The following is a 16,604-nucleotide window of genomic DNA, read 5'->3' as shown; positions in this document are numbered from 1 at the left end:
CTACTAGACGAGGTGAAAGTATGCGTTCAGTTTGCTTTTCGATAAGAAAGATGTACGAGAATTTGGGATGTTAAGTTTTTTTGTTAAGAGTCAAACCAGGATTAATTAACTGAGTTTCAACTGTTAAAATTTAGCTGGTCGAAGAAAATTACCGTTAAAATTCGCGTGAAATTTCATCTACGATAGTTTTTTTTAAGAATTACTCTAATTTTTTTTTTTTTTTAATTATAAATTTTGAATTGAATTCGTGAAATATTAGAGGATATATAAATTTTTTTTTTAATGATCTTGTTTTTCAAATATGTGGTTTTAGAAATGGATTTCGTTATAATTTCGTTTTTTCATTTTTTTTTTTTTTTTTTTTCTTTTCTTTTTCGCCGAGTCAATGCGCCTTATAGCATTTTCAGAGCTATATCCGTTGCACTTGTAGTATAAATATGTATTTACCTGACTGTATGTGCGTATTAAAATGCACATTAATGATCGCAGCTTAAAGATCACTTCCTTCGTTGTTCAGTATCATGCTATAAACGGTTGTAATTACCGTTTAACTGTAATTCTAGACGTAAGTAATTGCCTTTTAACTGTGCGTAGAATAATGTTATAATCAGATGTTTTTTTTTTTTTTTTACGATCCTGTTAAATCCTTCGAGCGTATACTGTTAAATTGGACAATCGCTCGAGGAAATAAAATTATGCGTGTTTAACAATCGGAAAGACTTAAAAATCTTGGAATTTTAAACAAGAATGAATTCTCATGTTTAAAACAAAGCGTTAAAAAGCTTTTAAGCTTTTATTTAGTTTATGGGGCACAAGGGAAGACAGAAATGGCGATGAATAGAACTCCTTTTATAACTGAGAGTATACAGCGCGCGATTGTACTATCGAGGCAAACAAATCGTAGGCAGAGGAGGACATTTACGCGTAGAAAATCCATCAGTTATCAGAACTTGTCGTTCGACGCCAGAAACCAGGCGGGAATTAGCGAGAATTTTTTTTTTTTTTTTCAAATCTTCCAGTTCAACGATCTCGTTCACTCAATTTTATTTTTCCTGTTCGTATGAAACGAACGTGTATTTCGTTTCTCATATTCCATCCGTTCCAATATGAACATTTATCCGTTCGGTGTCAATTCTCCGATGTAGAGACGCAATTTTATTTTTTTTATTAAATTCGAGAAATTATATTCAAACATATAGGTGTGTGAGTGTCGATGAAATATATAGATTAGACGCACTATGTGTCTTCCGATGCTTTTTTAATCTCGACCCCGAACGAAACGAAAAATCCCTGTGTCTACCGGCCGAATCGTACGTTCGCGTGTTCGGCAATTTCCGACATCCCTCGGCAGGACTCGCAAGCGCGCCGCATCGCAGCGTCATTCAGTCGAATGCTGACCGCCACGCGCAAAGGATCGTGTTACGCTCGATATCCGTGTGTCGTCACGAGTCACTTCTGTCTGCTTTGACAGCCAGTCACGTCTTACGTTTCTTCATTGTGTTTACATTCGTGATGTACGATCACCGATCGAATACGGTTCGTTTGCTCCCCGCTTAAATCAATTGTCGATCCGATTCGGTTGTTCGTTTCTTCGGTATCTAATCGCGATTTCTCCAGAGAGGGCACGTGTTAATCAAACGAACCACATCGAAAGTGTGCAGTGCGTTCAATTATTTGCTGTGGGCGATCAAAGATTCGTATATACAAACGAGATTATTGTGCTTGGGGACGTTTCTGTTGGCAAACACGATCGATATAAAGAGAAGACGACATACATGGTTTGATTTACGTCTCATCTCGAGCATAGTGCTACGCTAACTTTGAAATCGTCTGAAATTACATTCAAGAGAGAACATTGTCGCGATCGAGGCACGTTCCCAGCTATCTCGGAGCTTCTTAACGAAGCACCCCGCCTTTAAACGAATTTAACGAGACCACTCCATACGGTCAATTCGTACCAACCCGCGTGGACTGATCCAGGCGTCCCTCGCGTCTCCTCACTCCTCACTTAGGGTTGACTGACCGATCGAGACGCAAGACCGTACTCCGGTCCCCGTGATCAAAGATATACTCGTCGAGCGTGTACGATGCGTTCGATCAATCGCGACACGGTGTTATATCGGCGAGAATAAACAAACAGACCGAGTGAAAGAAGATTGGTGGAGCAAAAGGAGCCAAAGGGCAAACGAGCGTAACACTGGTTGGTGGTTGTTCGCCGAGAGAGAAAAAGATTTCGGGAAGGATTCTCCGTTACGCGAGCCTAGACGATTCCTAGTTAACGATCAACAAAAGTGGCTGGTAATTAGAGCCGGATTAATTGGACCGCGAAGCAACTCGCGCCGGACGCGATGAAAGAGAAGAGGGGCGCCGCGAGGAAGAGAGGGTTGCTCGAATAAGCGTACTTCGCGCGGCTTTCTTATTTCGAGGATTGTCGTCTCCTCGCGACCAATTCTTAGTTTCTACGTGTAAATATTTACGAGACTGTCAGTGAACCCTGGTGCCAGTGATCACCAGAATTGAAATCACCTTACCAGTGATTCGTTACGAATACGTGAATCCATAATAGCTTCGCGAACTGTACTTGTCCTGTACTCGTTAGTTTAACTATTCAAAGACTATACGCGTTTGTGGTTAGGCCATCGGTCTCGGCCATTGTTTCCCCCCCGCATCGACACACGCGGAGAACGCAAGAAGCTCGCGTAGTAAGTACGCGTAGTAACGCGAGTGGAAAGGTCGAAGAACAGTAATCGAGGGGGTGTTGGAGGGGTGGTGGTCGATCGGTCACGAGCGCGAGGAAGCGGCGGCGGTCAGCGTGTCGGGGATCGGGTCGGATAATGCGCCATCGCGCGACAACGCGATTTTCGGCGATCGTGAGAATAGAATGTTGACAGCCCGTTCTGGGCCTCTTGGGCTCGGTGTCCCGCGAACCCTGGGGCCCGCCGAAGGGAGCGACCACCTCTTCCTTCTACCCGAAAGAGCACTGATCATGGACAGCACCCACTTGAGACAGGATCTGGCCGGTCTCGACTTCAACTTGCACCTGAACCTGCTCCACACCGCGCCCCGCGGCAACGTCTGGCTATGTGAGTCGCTACTTTGTACCGGGTCATTGTCTGGGGATGATGGAACGCATGCGGTGGTCACCATGCGGTTTTTCTATCTATGTGAAAACCAAAGGGGGGGAAGGGAAGATTCCGGTTCGATGGGATTCGCCGTTTATCTAGTTTCTCTCGCTTCTTTTAAAGGTTGAACGAATTGGCGCGTTTATGGTTGAAATGTGGATGTGATATGGTAAGCACGTAGGTCGTGCTTGGTCAAACGATTTCATTCCTTCCTATAAATTATTCGGCGTTTCAAATATTAATGGAGAATCTTTTGTTCTCGGCTCAATGGATCGTTTAATAAGACCCGTTTTAACGATCTCGTAATCAAGATACGTTTGTCTTAGTTACTTGTTTCTGTCCGAATGGAGAACGCGTTTTAAATTATAAAAATGGCTTTATTGGAACGTATATAGAATATGAGTTTCGTGAGTTTTCTAATTGCACGTTTGCAATTTTTAAACATTTTACTCCGGACGTAAAGATAAAACGTACAGAATTCATTCTTACTATAAACATACCGTTGTTCGTGCACTGACCATAAATCTTTAAAGATCTATAATATTCTTGTATCATGGCTCGCGATCCTTCATCCAAATCTTACCTGTTCATTCCTTCGCGATCGAGACGATCACTGTTAAGTTTTAGTTAATGGTATAATGAATTATTGAGCTTGCTCCTGCATCGAAATCTCATTAAATCGCATCCATCTTAGGTCATAATTTCCAATTCAACTTCTTACCACGACCTCGTCAGCCAGCTGTCACGAATAAGAAAAGCTTTTTCGATCGATTCCTCTTTCGCTTAATGAAAGTAAGCAGTAGTTGGAAAGCCGCTTCATTATTTTGATGAAGATCCTGATATCGATTCAAGATGTATCGCAGTTTAATATAATAGTTTTTATTTCGCTTTTTAACGAACACGTTACACGTGTTCCTCGAATGATAAACGAGCTATAAACTCCATTAAAGTTACAAATTCTCCACCTTTCTGATCACGAATCGTAGAATCGTTTGNCGCCTCCCTTGCTTAAAAAAAAAAAAAAAAAAAAAAAAATCCAATAAAATCGTCACCGGCGATCGTCTAGATTCGATGAAAATGTCAGGCAATTCGCGTCACACGAAAGTCTCTCTCAGTTTTTCCGTCTCTCGTTTCGATCACAGCGAAACAAAAGGGCATAGAGAAAGGGAATGGGTGCTCGAAAATGAAAATCCTTGCCCTCGCGACGACGACAAGGGTTTGAAAAACAAGGGTGCGCGTTATTGGTCCATAAAAGCGATACCCGTACGACAAATCTCGCGTTTCATTTCGTTTTGTGATCTTCTAAATCTGATACGATCAGCTTTCTATCGCGCGTGTATTTTTCATAACTTTTACGTTTATGATAAACATTAATTATACAGATAGATATTCTGTAAAAACTATTTACTTATTTTTCGATAATTATTTTACTTTTGAAAAAGTAATTATCGCTCGTAGAGTAGAAACAGACAATCGACTCGCTCGTTTTTAATACTTATCGTTAGGATAGCTAACGTGCTCATAAAAAATTAACATGTCACTACTGGTGCTTCTCGTTAGAATATTATCATTTGTATTCATCGTCGTGATCCTGTCCTGCCTATTATAGTTTTCGTTCCAACATTTGTTCACGATGTTACTATTCACGCTTGCTCGAGGATAGATAATTATACCGCAGCTATAAACACTCCACTTCTTTTTTTTCATTGCATCGTTGAGGACAGAGTAGACTTCGCGGTGTCGTCAACCATTGTATCATTTTTTTCGTTGGTACAGTTAGATCACTTATCGTACTAGGACGATCTTTTTCCCGTTTTTAATGGCGTTCATCGCATAGGTAGCTGTTATTCCAACCGTGGTCTAGAAACTCGCAATTTAACCAGACAGCCGGTAATCTCTGTTTACGTTTCTGTCCTCTATAGAAACAACAAATTCCGCGTCGCGTTTCTTAATAGCGCGTGGCGTTTGGTTCTAATCTTTTACTTTTTGCTAATTATAGTTACCACTTTTATGTCTGCTACGTGTCGACAGATGGAACGATAAAAAAGGTAAGCGCGTAATTTTCGAGCGAGGTCGCGACCATTAATATTTCTCTATTTTTCGCGTTCTCTGTCGAGACTTTCAATCTTGCTCCACTGCTTTTTCATCAATGACACACTCTCGAATTATTTTCATTTTTCGTTCCCAGCCAACGATGTCAGTGTCGAGAATTCGCAGTGAAACACCGTTGCGAAAGTCGGTTCCGCGCAATCTGGCGTAATTTTCCACGTTCCATCGAAATTCATCGAAATTCGATGGATCGTTATATAGGAAGAAAAAAAAAGAAAAAAAAGAAAAAACGAAAAAAAAATGTGAAAAAAAATCGCTTGAACGTGTTCGCGCGTTTTCTGCGCATTTCGTAGAAATTAATTGCGATACGTGCATATTTCGAGACTGTCGAATGCGCTCAATTCCACGGCTATATGCCTGTATATACGTAAGTCTGCTTGATTACAGATAATGTGGCCGTGCAACGTTCTTTTCCTTATATAACGCGAGAAAGGTGGAAACGAACCGACAACTTTTTTTCATCTTTTTCCGATTGTAAATAAACCGTTGGGCTATGACGCGGTTTGGAGCACGCCTTTCCAACACGTTCTGCCAGAAATTGTAGCCAAATAGTTTCTATACAGGGTCGACCGTCTAATCATTTAAATTATTACTTTCATTTATTATCCGATATTTATCACATAATTAAATTATCTTTCACGATGACATTTTATTTTTGTTTTTAATTAATTTTTAAAGCTATTTTTTTCCTTTCTTTTCTTTTTTCTTTTCTCTTTTTTTTTTTTTCCACATCCAACCTCGTAATTCTTTTCCCTTGTTAGTCACGGCAATAAAAGCATTATCTTTTTAAAAAAATTTTCGAGATCGCATCATTCGCAACAAAGAGAATTCTCATCGCTCGACTCGAGGAATAAAAATAATTGAGATAGCCGCGTTAAGCAATCCACTCTGCACTTACATTCGAGCGTAATTTCTCGAAAATACCGAACGTTTATCCAATTTCTAAGCCATTGTATCCTCCAATATTGTTGCGCCACGCTTTGTCAAATTATCATATCCCCTCGTTTCCACGATTCTCGCCAGCCGATGGATCGCGGATGAAAATCCGGGAGGGCGTTTCTCGTTTCGGACGTGAACGAACGAGAATTATATTCGCAATTCCATCCGAACAGCTGTGCAGATATTAAACCGGGTGATGCGTAATCGTAATAACGTTTTCCGTTATTACGCTGTCGTCGCGGAATTGTCGAGGCCTCGCCGATCGTTGGTCGACGTGGGAACGCGATAATGATTAACAAAGGCGCGTTATTAGCCACGCTGCAGAAACGTGAAACGAAGTTAACCGTGCACAGAGGCACAAAGGCACGAACCAAAGTGTGAAGATATATATATTGTTTTCCATAGTTCGGGCGCGGTCACGCCGTCGTAATCGCATTTTTCAACGAGTCGGCCTCGCGCTTACCAGATGCTTCGGCCATCTTCCTCCTCCTATCCGTCCCGCTTGATAAAGATCGCCGCTTCTGCTCGTTCAATTTGAAACGCTTGTTTCGTGGATGGTGACTCGAAGGATTTCGTTTGATTTAACATTTCGTTCTACATTTGGTTAATTGATCGGACGCGAGCTTTTTTCGGAAAGGAAATTTTGGGGGAGGAAGATTAGCGATTAATAGTGAATTGATTTTATAATTCTTTTTCTCTCTCTTTCTATATATATATATATATTTTTAACAAAATTTATTTTGAATTTTACGCTCGGATACAGTAATTTTCATAAACTATTTTAATTTTATATATATATTTAGCTACATATTATGGATCGATACTTTTAGATATTAAAGTTGACAAAGTTCTTATATAGGAATAAGTTTTTATCTCTCGATAAATCGTTAGTACTTAAAGTTTTATACAATTTTAATGATAAGCTAATATAATTTTTATTCGTTAGATTATTCTATTAGATTGTTCGAGGTAATAGTATTTTTTTAACGATTGTACAAAGCGCGAGGAAGGGATGAGGTCGGTGGTAACAAATAATTGTACTTTGTTCACGCGGAACGTAACATACGATTGGAAAAATTGATCGTAAAGATTTATCTTTAATTCTGAAAAATAAAATCGTTGCATTTATCAACTACAAGCAAACGATGAGATTATCCGTATTGCTAGTCTGTGTTATCTTCCACTTGTTTTAACGGTGTTTGCCATTACCGTCGTCAACGTTACATTCGCGATAACAGAAATTTTGAAATTAAAAATTTTCTTTTTTTAAATTCATAAATTCAAACGCACATTGAAATGCACACCTGACTAAGAAAAATTCTTTCTCTCCAAGATGTTAAAAATTATATGGGCACGTTAAGACTCGGTTGGCACCGAATTCGAGAGACGCAATTAACGTAGTGAAGCGTCGTGAATTTTCATCACGAACTTCCCTCGAATCCCAAATGCGAAGACTAATGTCCTCGTAGTCTGGTTAAGCCAGGTTTCTACTACTTACCACTGTGATTTCTCTCACGAAACTTCGCCAAAGAGTTAATCTCGAATGAAACATCGTTCGTTAGCTCATTCTCATTGTACCCGTTAATTCAGTCCTCGATCACGGTTCGCTGAACCGATAAATCGTCGCACGATTTCTCGAAGATTCTCGAGTCGTTGCGATTATCGATCTTTTTTTTTTTCCCTCTCTGTTTCTCTCTCTCGAAGTCTTCGTGTTATCTGTGATCACCATCGCGTATTTACACAACGTTGATTCCATAACACCTAGAATCGCGATACGCGCGATGAAGGGAAAAAAGACGGATAGAAAAGAACTCGTTGTCGCCCAGATTGAATCGCATTAATTATTTTTAAGCCGCGGTCGTGTTAATTAAAGAAGCGACCTTACCTTGAAGCTCGGTAGTAACAGGCCACGATTTACTAACCGTGCACATCGTTCATTTTCCGTGTCCTTTATCGTTTATCCCATCCGATTGATCGTTGTTAATCCGATCAATCGTACAATAATTAACCGGTTAGGTAAGATTATGCTCGTTAAGCTATCACGTTTCGCGTCACGTCGAGTTAGTAACGCTTCGAACCGATCAATAATTTTCTTCCTTTAAATGATTCTCTTCTTTTTCTTTTTCCTTTCTCCTCCTATTTATGGTCCGATGGATTTCATCCATAGCGCATTCTAGAGTTTTACAACGACACAGGCGTTAATCGAATTAATCTCGAGCGAAACGCGCGAGGCGTTATCGTCGTGGGCGGCGATGACAGGGAAGAACACGAAAGGCTCGACCTTCGATACCACTTTTTCACGGCTGATTTCCACGCGAAAACGCTCGATACCGAACGACACCTTGCGACTCTTGTTCAATCCAACGAGTAATCCTTGTCATCTTCGTCGACACCCGATCGATAGCATCCGCGATGATGCTCCGTTTCGATGCATAATTGATTATGGAACGTCTCCGCGAGCATTAGATCGGGGACCACGATATTTCGCGTAATTCCGTGATCTCGATTTAACCGAACGACGAAGCAAAAATGCGGCGGTGACCCAGATATCCGTATCTCTCAAAATAATTAGGAGATGGTCTGGCGAAGAGTTTTATTCCTCGCCGGAGTGTATCCAATCCGATAAAACGACCGATTGAAAATATATTTCCTTTCCTTGCAACTAGGAATTACGATTACGAAAGCTGTGACAACTGCGAGGCCATTTCCATTATTTCCACTCAATATTGAAAATCGATCGACGTCTACTTTATTAAGATTGATTTATGACCTTGGCTATCTCGATCTTCAAAATATTATGCAAAGGCTGGAGGATGAAAGCCCGGATTTGTGATACGGACGAGTGGTCAGAGTAGTTGCCAATTTTCAAGAGACACGAGAAAGGGAAATTATTTTATCGTTAGAGAGGCTCGAGAGAGGCGCGGATTTTGTCGCGTTTGCGTTACCAATGCTTTAACGCTCTTTCCTATCGGCATGTCATAATCCCGAGGCTATGTCACGCTAAGTAATAGATCCATTAGGCGAGTAGGCACGTCAGACTCCTTTGACCCCTTCGCAAGACCTCACTCTACGCTCCTTACTGGGTGGTATTTGCATATCCGATGACACGGCCAACGGACTCGAGGAAAATCGTTCGCGTCACGCTTGTTCAATCTATTTCGATAATTAAGACGTGGATCAAATTTTAATTGAAATTCGTCTAAATAAATTTTATTAAACCATCGCACAACATCGCCCCGCAATTATACACATTCTTACAATCTTTTAATTGCAAATAACTTGTATTAATAACTTCAACTTGCACTACTATAACCAATCGCTTTTCTTTTATTTTCAGGTGAGTATCCTTTCCGATCGTTCTAACTTTGCCAAGACAGCTCGAAACTTGCACGTGAGTATTTACTGTGTGTGTGTGAGAGAGAAAAAGGGAAAGAGAGAGAGAAATATATATATATAAAACAATCTTCGTCAAATTTTTAACTATCGTAAAAATGAAACGTAACGAACCGCGCGCATCGTTCGAACCAAATTCCTCTTCATACTTTCGACCAGTTTTTCCCGCAATTAAAGCGCATAAGGGTCAAAACGATAACAGCGCGAATCGAAATTCCGTGACTAACGATGTTAATGAACGTATCCAGCGGTTTAACCACGCCCCTGTTGAACGAATCGATGCCGCCTGTGTCTCAGCTCGAAACGTCGATCTCTCGAACCGGAAACGCGCGTGTGCCCTAATGACGGGCCACGTGATCGATGAATTCGTTTCGGTATCCTTGAACGCCTATCTCGTTATACAATCTCGTATTACGTGTACGCGATCTTTGTCGGGGCTAACAAGGCGCGGTACCGAAATGATCGATCCGCCAGGAATTTTCGCGGGGAGATCGACGTGCCTCTTAATCATTCGAAATTACGACCGCGTCGCATCCAACGCTTTTATTTTCGCCTCGTTTCCCACGTTTTATATAACATCGAGTTCGAACGCGACTTGACTTGACGATCGAACTGTAACGAAATAAAAAGTTATTTGTCGATGTCTATTTTTAGCTATATATATATATATATATATTTTTTTTTTCTTCTTTAATATCATCGAGATGGAATTTGGACGCGTGAAGCATCGAACGAAGGAAGGAATTTTACAACGCCGACGCTTCATCGCAATGGAATTCTAATTAAGTTTATCATAGTACGATTGAAGTTTAATGTTTGGATACACTAATTCATCGAATCGCTAATTGGTTGCTTCGAGAAAGCTATAATCGAAATAGAAACTATAAGAGATTTATGCGATAAGAATACCGATTCACTTTTTTAATAAATTTTGATAAATTTCTTCTTGTTCGTAGAACAACACGATCGAATAAACTTCAGATACAGGTATCTACCAGAAGAGTTGCTCTACTTTCAATCTTTAGATAGCTTTGAACCGGTCTCGTTAAATATTTAACATTTCGACGCGTTCTAGCCGCGTATACATACACTCTTCCCGAAATCGTACAATTTAATTCCATTCGCAGATTCGTACACGACAATCGATAACGGCACGCGTCCCTCGAGTGAGTGCGCTCCTTCCGGTCGAGCTGTCGACATCCGATGCGATTCTCGAAAAAAACCTCGACCCCTTTAAAAGCCGTTCCATCGAGGTTCATTCGACGCGATTGATAAATACCTTCGCAGGTACGAAGCATCCTCGTCGATGGAAAATATCGATGAATAGAATTCTTCGCGAGTCAATCGTTCCTCGTGGTGTTCTTTGGTGACGGCAATCTGTGGATGGAATCGTAGAGGGAGTATTTATATTCCGTATAGACTCGGTGATATTTGGCGTTCACCTTTAACGTCTGTTGAGAAGATAGAAATTGTTATCAAGATAGCACGCAAGATAGGAGGGGGTGTGTTTCGATTCGGTATTGGCAAGTAACGAAGAAGTAATTCTTGATTGATAGCGGAGAGGCTAACGGGGAACGCGATGTCAACGAACGAAATCGATGTTAATTTACGGAATGGTGACGCGATTCTCTTTGATGGCCGTGTGTTAATGACAGATGTTCAGAAGTCTGGGAATTTAGAAGTGCTCTCTTCGATATCGATCGAGTTAGACGCGCTCCGATTGGGTCCGCTTTGCAAACTCGACCCGAGTCTGCAAAATTACGCTGCGAACCGAGTTCACTCGATACCGAGCCCCTGACTAATTATATCTAAACGAAGTTATCCGAGTATTTGGATAATTAAAATGCTTATTCGAACGCGAATGTTGAATGAAATTTTTACAAATGGGAAATGGAAAATTATTTCATCTATATACTCTCGAAAATCCGAAATTTCTTAACAAAAGAGGCAACATTTACGAAATTACGTTCTGAATTGCGTTCTATCCTTCAAGATGTAGAATTATCACGATGAAGCGAAGCCATCGTGTATCTTTTTCCTCGTGAAAAATTCGAAATCGACGAACGAATAGTATTACTAATATATAAAAATTCGTAAATCACGTAGAGATTTCCCTATTTCGTGTTTCGCAATCTTTGAAAAATATTTAGATTTAAACTTTAAATTTAAAAGCGGTTAATTTGGGGAAATCGTTTCGAAACGGTTGCCAAATTACGTGATGCGTGCGTGGCGTGTAATCCGATTTATAGATCAGAAATTGGGTGAGGCGACCCAGCACCGCCGCGGATCAATACCTTTTCTAGAGTTGTCCTCGTAAGACAGAGGACTCGTGGTTCGGAGAATTTCTGGATGGACAAGGGGAAATAAGAAAACATCCCTGTTATCGTTCCATTTAAACGTAATGGAAACGTCGATGTTTAATTTTCTCTGTACGCGTGTGCTCTTGAAAACCGTTTCAAACTTATCGAAATTGCAGAGCTCGAACGATTCTTCTTTTATCGCGCGTATCGTCTCTTTATTCGATGCGACAAAAGAAGGTACGATTCCTCGATCAATTCTCGTCCGTTATTCACCGGATGACGAACGTCTCCGATGATTCGTGCGATGTTGATATACTCGACGAGAGACAACAATACATGGACGTCTAAATGACGAGGAACTCGGTCGATCGAGACTCGGCGTCGCTCGAATCGAGGAGGGAGGGATGAAGTGGAAACGATTCGCACGTAGTCAGACGTGGATCGTTCCGCGTTTATTCCTTTTGGCGCCGTTAAAAATTCCGATTCTGAATGCCACCCGTAATGTACGCCAGCCATATAGCTTCTATTCTTTGTCGTTGAATCCTCGATGCATCGGCAATGAGAAAGAGGTGAGTCACTGTTGAATATAATAATGGCGCCAATAAAAACGATCCTGACTTCTGGCTTTGGTCTTGATTATTTCTGTCAGTTTAGAAAAGGAAAGTTAATTTTAGTTGACATTATTATTGTAGGAACGTTGTAAAGGTTACATTTATAAATAAAATAAGAACATAACGAAGGTTCGGTTTATCGGGATTAGAAACTTGTCTCGTCGGTTTCAGTTTGATTGTTTCCGTTTGATCCGGTCCAATTTGATTCCATTCGTTTGATCCAACGTTTTTCGATCATCTTCGACGCGGGGCCATTAGAAAAGTTGGCAAGCGATTCTATATTGAGAAACGTTTCGAAATTTTCCGAAGAATCGATCCGAATTCCTGGGAATTGTCAAGAATTCGACAAGTAAAACAGATGTAGGGAAATTTCAACGTTGCAAAAATACCATCGTAGCTTCATCCGGTTCCATCTTTGGCTCGCGAGAATCGAGAAGAACAGGATATAGCGTGAGCCCCTCCATTTTCACGACTTCTCCTTCGATTTCTCAGACGTCACCTCTCCCTCGATTCTTCCGTAAAGATCCACCGCGCTTCCCTCCACACCTCCTCGAGCGGTTTCCTCTTCCCTTCCTCGCTTCCATAGAAACTCCAAGACATAGAAGCCGATCGTAAACTCGAGAGAGGAAGCGACGTCGATCGTGCAACGTCCCTATTAGGTCTTTTCTCCTCCTCGAATTCCAAACGATGGAACAATGAACGTTAAATAAAGAGGTTATTCGAGCCGTTCTTGTAAATCCTCGCCAATCATTATCTTTTAAGACGGGAGGGGGGCACAACTCGAGAAGGCACTCGATAAATCTCCTCATTACGAAAGCCACTCGGCACCCTGCCAGCGCGCGTCGTGTCCACCCTACTCCCCTTCGAGATCTTCTTTCGCTCGAAACCATCTCCAAATTCATCAATGCGTCGCGGCCAAACCTCGATCTTCGTCTACGATTCCGTACACCTTTATCGATTTCTATCTCCCCAGCACACGCCCCGCCTGTTTACCCGCCTCCCTCCCCTCGAATCGCGTCGAAGAGGATCCTGTTTTTCTGCCCGGAATCGGTCGAAAGCATTTCTGACCTGGACGCATGAAACACCGTTTCTTTCACTCGTCCCGTCCGTTTGTTTTTAAGAAACGAGTTTAGCCGCGTTCCTCCGCTTCTCGATCCCGCTTCTTCCGTCGTACGCGCGTCGTTCACGCGGAATTCCAGCCCGAGCGGCGCCATTTCAGCGGCGGGGATTCATCCGTAGCTGGAATTTCCCTCGTTGTATTCGCTTTTTCCGAACACTTTGCTCGGGCAAAGTGCTCCCGGAATCTTGCCTATCCTCCCCTGGTCCTTAACGGTCCCCTCATCCTCAACGGGCTCGACCATCGATCCGCGTTCCTCTTGGATGCCTCCAACTCTTTCTCTTACTCGGTTCCCTCGGTGTTCGCAAATTTTCTGATTATTCTCCGCAATAATCTTTTGTTTGTAAAAAAAAAAAAAAGAAAAAATATTGAAAATTTCATTCATTTGCCACGAATACTTGGTACAAAAAACGATGTTGAAAACGATAATAGCAATGGTGGACACGAAAAAAGCGGTGGAGGAATAAAAGCGTTTTCTCGACCTTAGGGAGCCCGACTCATTCGTCGACCGTTTCAATATAACCGAATAACGCAAAAAACTCTGTTCACTGCCCAGCAAAATAAAAGAAAAAAAAGAGAGAGAGAGAGAAAGAGAGAAGTCTGGTGAATCTCTTTTCCCTATAACGGTACATAAAATCCAGGGAACGAGACACGGTTAATGCGGCCAACGTTGGTCCACCAACGTTGCTCGTGGAAAAATTTAACCGTCAATTTGCAAAGTTCCTGCGGGCAACGGTCGGGCAAAGGATAATTCGCGTTCACCGCCAGTCGAATATTTCCGCATTTCGAACGGGCAACCGGTAAATTTTTCACAAAAGCCAATGGGAAAAGGGGGTATTGCGTCGTGCAAAACGTTGTAGAATTTGGCTCGCGTGGTACAGGTTTTCGTGGTCGGAAATTCCATTGTGAACGTCCCGATCTGTTCCTTGCTTCTTTTCTCTTTTTCCACTCTCTTTTTTTTCTCCCCCAAATTGTTTTAATTGGATAGGGTTCGAGGCACATGTTCGTGCGAATCCTCTCTACGTGTACGTACGCAAAGCGTACGGTGGCGCTTTGAACGAGTGCGGCGCGTGGGTGTCTTGAATCGATAGTGCTTTGTGTAATACGCCGTAAATAAAACTAGAAGCGTTTCGGGTTACCGGAAAATCGAATGGGGACTCGGGATTAACGCGAGGATACTACGCGAGAGTATTAATGCTTTCAGTTTATCGCGTGCGATCCAATTGGATGGCTAATGCATTTCTTATGAGAGAGCACAGAGGTGAATTCTTCAATCGAGAGTAATTTTTGAACGGTCGACGTCGACGTGTTTTTTCTGCTTTATCGATTCCCCTTCGACGCGAAAAATAAGAAAATCTCTTATGTAAATGTAACTATTTGGTTTATAACGTTAATTGCGATTCTATGATCTAAAATCTAATATTGAAATATCTAATTATTTGATGGCTTCCTGGATTTTGTTGCCGTTGCGCAGGTCGAGTCAAAGAGTGTTGAAAAAAAAGTTTGAAAGGAATCTATTTAAGAATCGATTGGCGAGTAATTACGTAAATGGTTATACACGTTATATTTGTTAATATCGCGAATGTATAATATTCCAGGATGAAATTAGCCAAAAAAAGGGGGAAAGAGCCAAGCCCCGACCTTCGAAAATTAATTGGACCGTGACAATGAGTCTTTTCAATACGGGCGATAATTAAGCCCAGCTGTAAAACGACCCGATTTTCACCGATAATTGCAATTGAATTCACGACCTGTCGCGAGATTTGTTAGTAAACCAAGCCTTCTCCACACCTATACCTTTCCGATGTTCCAACACGCGTATACGAATTAACTCTCGACTGTGAATCTCTCTCTCTCTCTCTCTCTCTCTCTCCCCCCTTTCTATCATAATAAAATTCACTGCTACCTTTCGCGTGTTTTAATCGAAAAAGTATCCCGCTGCTTCGTTATTAATTCCAACATCAACTCCGCAGTTCTTTGGCAACGTTTCACTTTGATCACGGAAACAGCTTTGCATATTTGAATCGGACAAAACCGGTGGTGGTATCGGCTGTTCGTTATATAATCGTCATAAAAAACGAACACGCACGAACGCGTACTCTATATCCGCGCGTAATTTTGTTTTTATGCGCGAAAGCAGTCCGCACGACGACGATAATTCGTCAAGGATCGATCGTGAACCCGGTTCGGAGGATAAAAACGATACTCGGCCGAGTGGTGAATCGAAAACCGGTTTGCGAACGGGTCCAGCACGTGCCGGATGACGAGGCGTATTCGTCTCTCCAGGAAATCTTCCCAATTTATTCCAACTTCTCGTTTCGACGAACACTAGACTCATATATACATGTGATCTCGGTTGAGAATACGTACGCCTGTCCGATCTTTGTGTTTGGGTTAGATTGGGTGTTCTATTCGTCGTGCAAGGTGAATAAAGAGGAGGTGGTCGACACGAATGGAGAAAGAACTTCTTTTTCTTTTTCTTGGAGTGGTGTTGTTCGAGGTGCGGGGGCGAGACGTTCCGCCTACGTTGTTGCGCGTTTTGTTAGTCCTCTTATGCGTTTTCCTACTGACTTTATCGCGTCCGAAGGAAGATTAAAATCTTGGTAAAAGCTGTCGAAGTAAATCGTGATAAAAGAATCTTTATTAAATCTTCGAGTAAAAGATGAAAGAAATATAGAAATACTGTTAAATGCTGTGATGTTTTTTAATTTTGTTGACGAGGAAATGTGTGTGGAAGTTAGGGAGTCTTTCTTTTTTAGGTAATCTTTTTTACATGAGAATTTTGTACCGTCGGTAAGTCGGTAAAGGAACTCTCTGTAATCTGTCTGTAATAATTCTGATAATATTGATTTTATCTGACGTTGGTAACTAGTGGAAACTTTATCTACGATAGATAACCGAGTAGATTGCTAACAGTGGTGGGTAAAGTAGAATTTCTACGATATATAATACCGACGATCAAAAAGATACATTTCGAAGTAAATCTTTATTATACGAAGTATAAATAGATCGC

General features: G+C 41.5%; 1 protein-coding gene across 14 annotated transcripts in view; it reads left to right on the top strand.

Moving 5' to 3' along the window:
* Positions 1-16,604, top strand: part of LOC122718364 (MAP7 domain-containing protein 1-like) — a 144,831-nt gene that overhangs the window by 49,142 nt on the left and 79,085 nt on the right. For 3 of the 14 annotated variants that reach the window (XM_043943404.1, XM_043943412.1, XM_043943388.1), the window contains exon 1: positions 1,433-3,083. The exons of 8 other annotated variants lie outside the window; for them this stretch is intronic. In XM_043943404.1, the coding sequence (XP_043799339.1) occupies positions 2,882-3,083 (202 nt within the window). In that variant the 5' untranslated portion in view covers positions 1,433-2,881. Of the gene's footprint in view, positions 1-1,432; positions 3,084-16,604 lie in introns of those variants that run through there. 3 more of the 14 variants (XM_043943453.1, XM_043943429.1, XM_043943436.1) reach the window with 1 other exon arrangement.

This window comes from Apis laboriosa, unplaced genomic scaffold, assembly GCF_014066325.1.
Source record: "Apis laboriosa isolate Shangri-la unplaced genomic scaffold, ASM1406632v1 scaffold11_cov152, whole genome shotgun sequence".
NCBI lineage: Eukaryota > Metazoa > Arthropoda > Insecta > Hymenoptera > Apidae > Apis > Apis laboriosa.
This window is presented reverse-complemented; position numbering and strand designations above follow the sequence as displayed.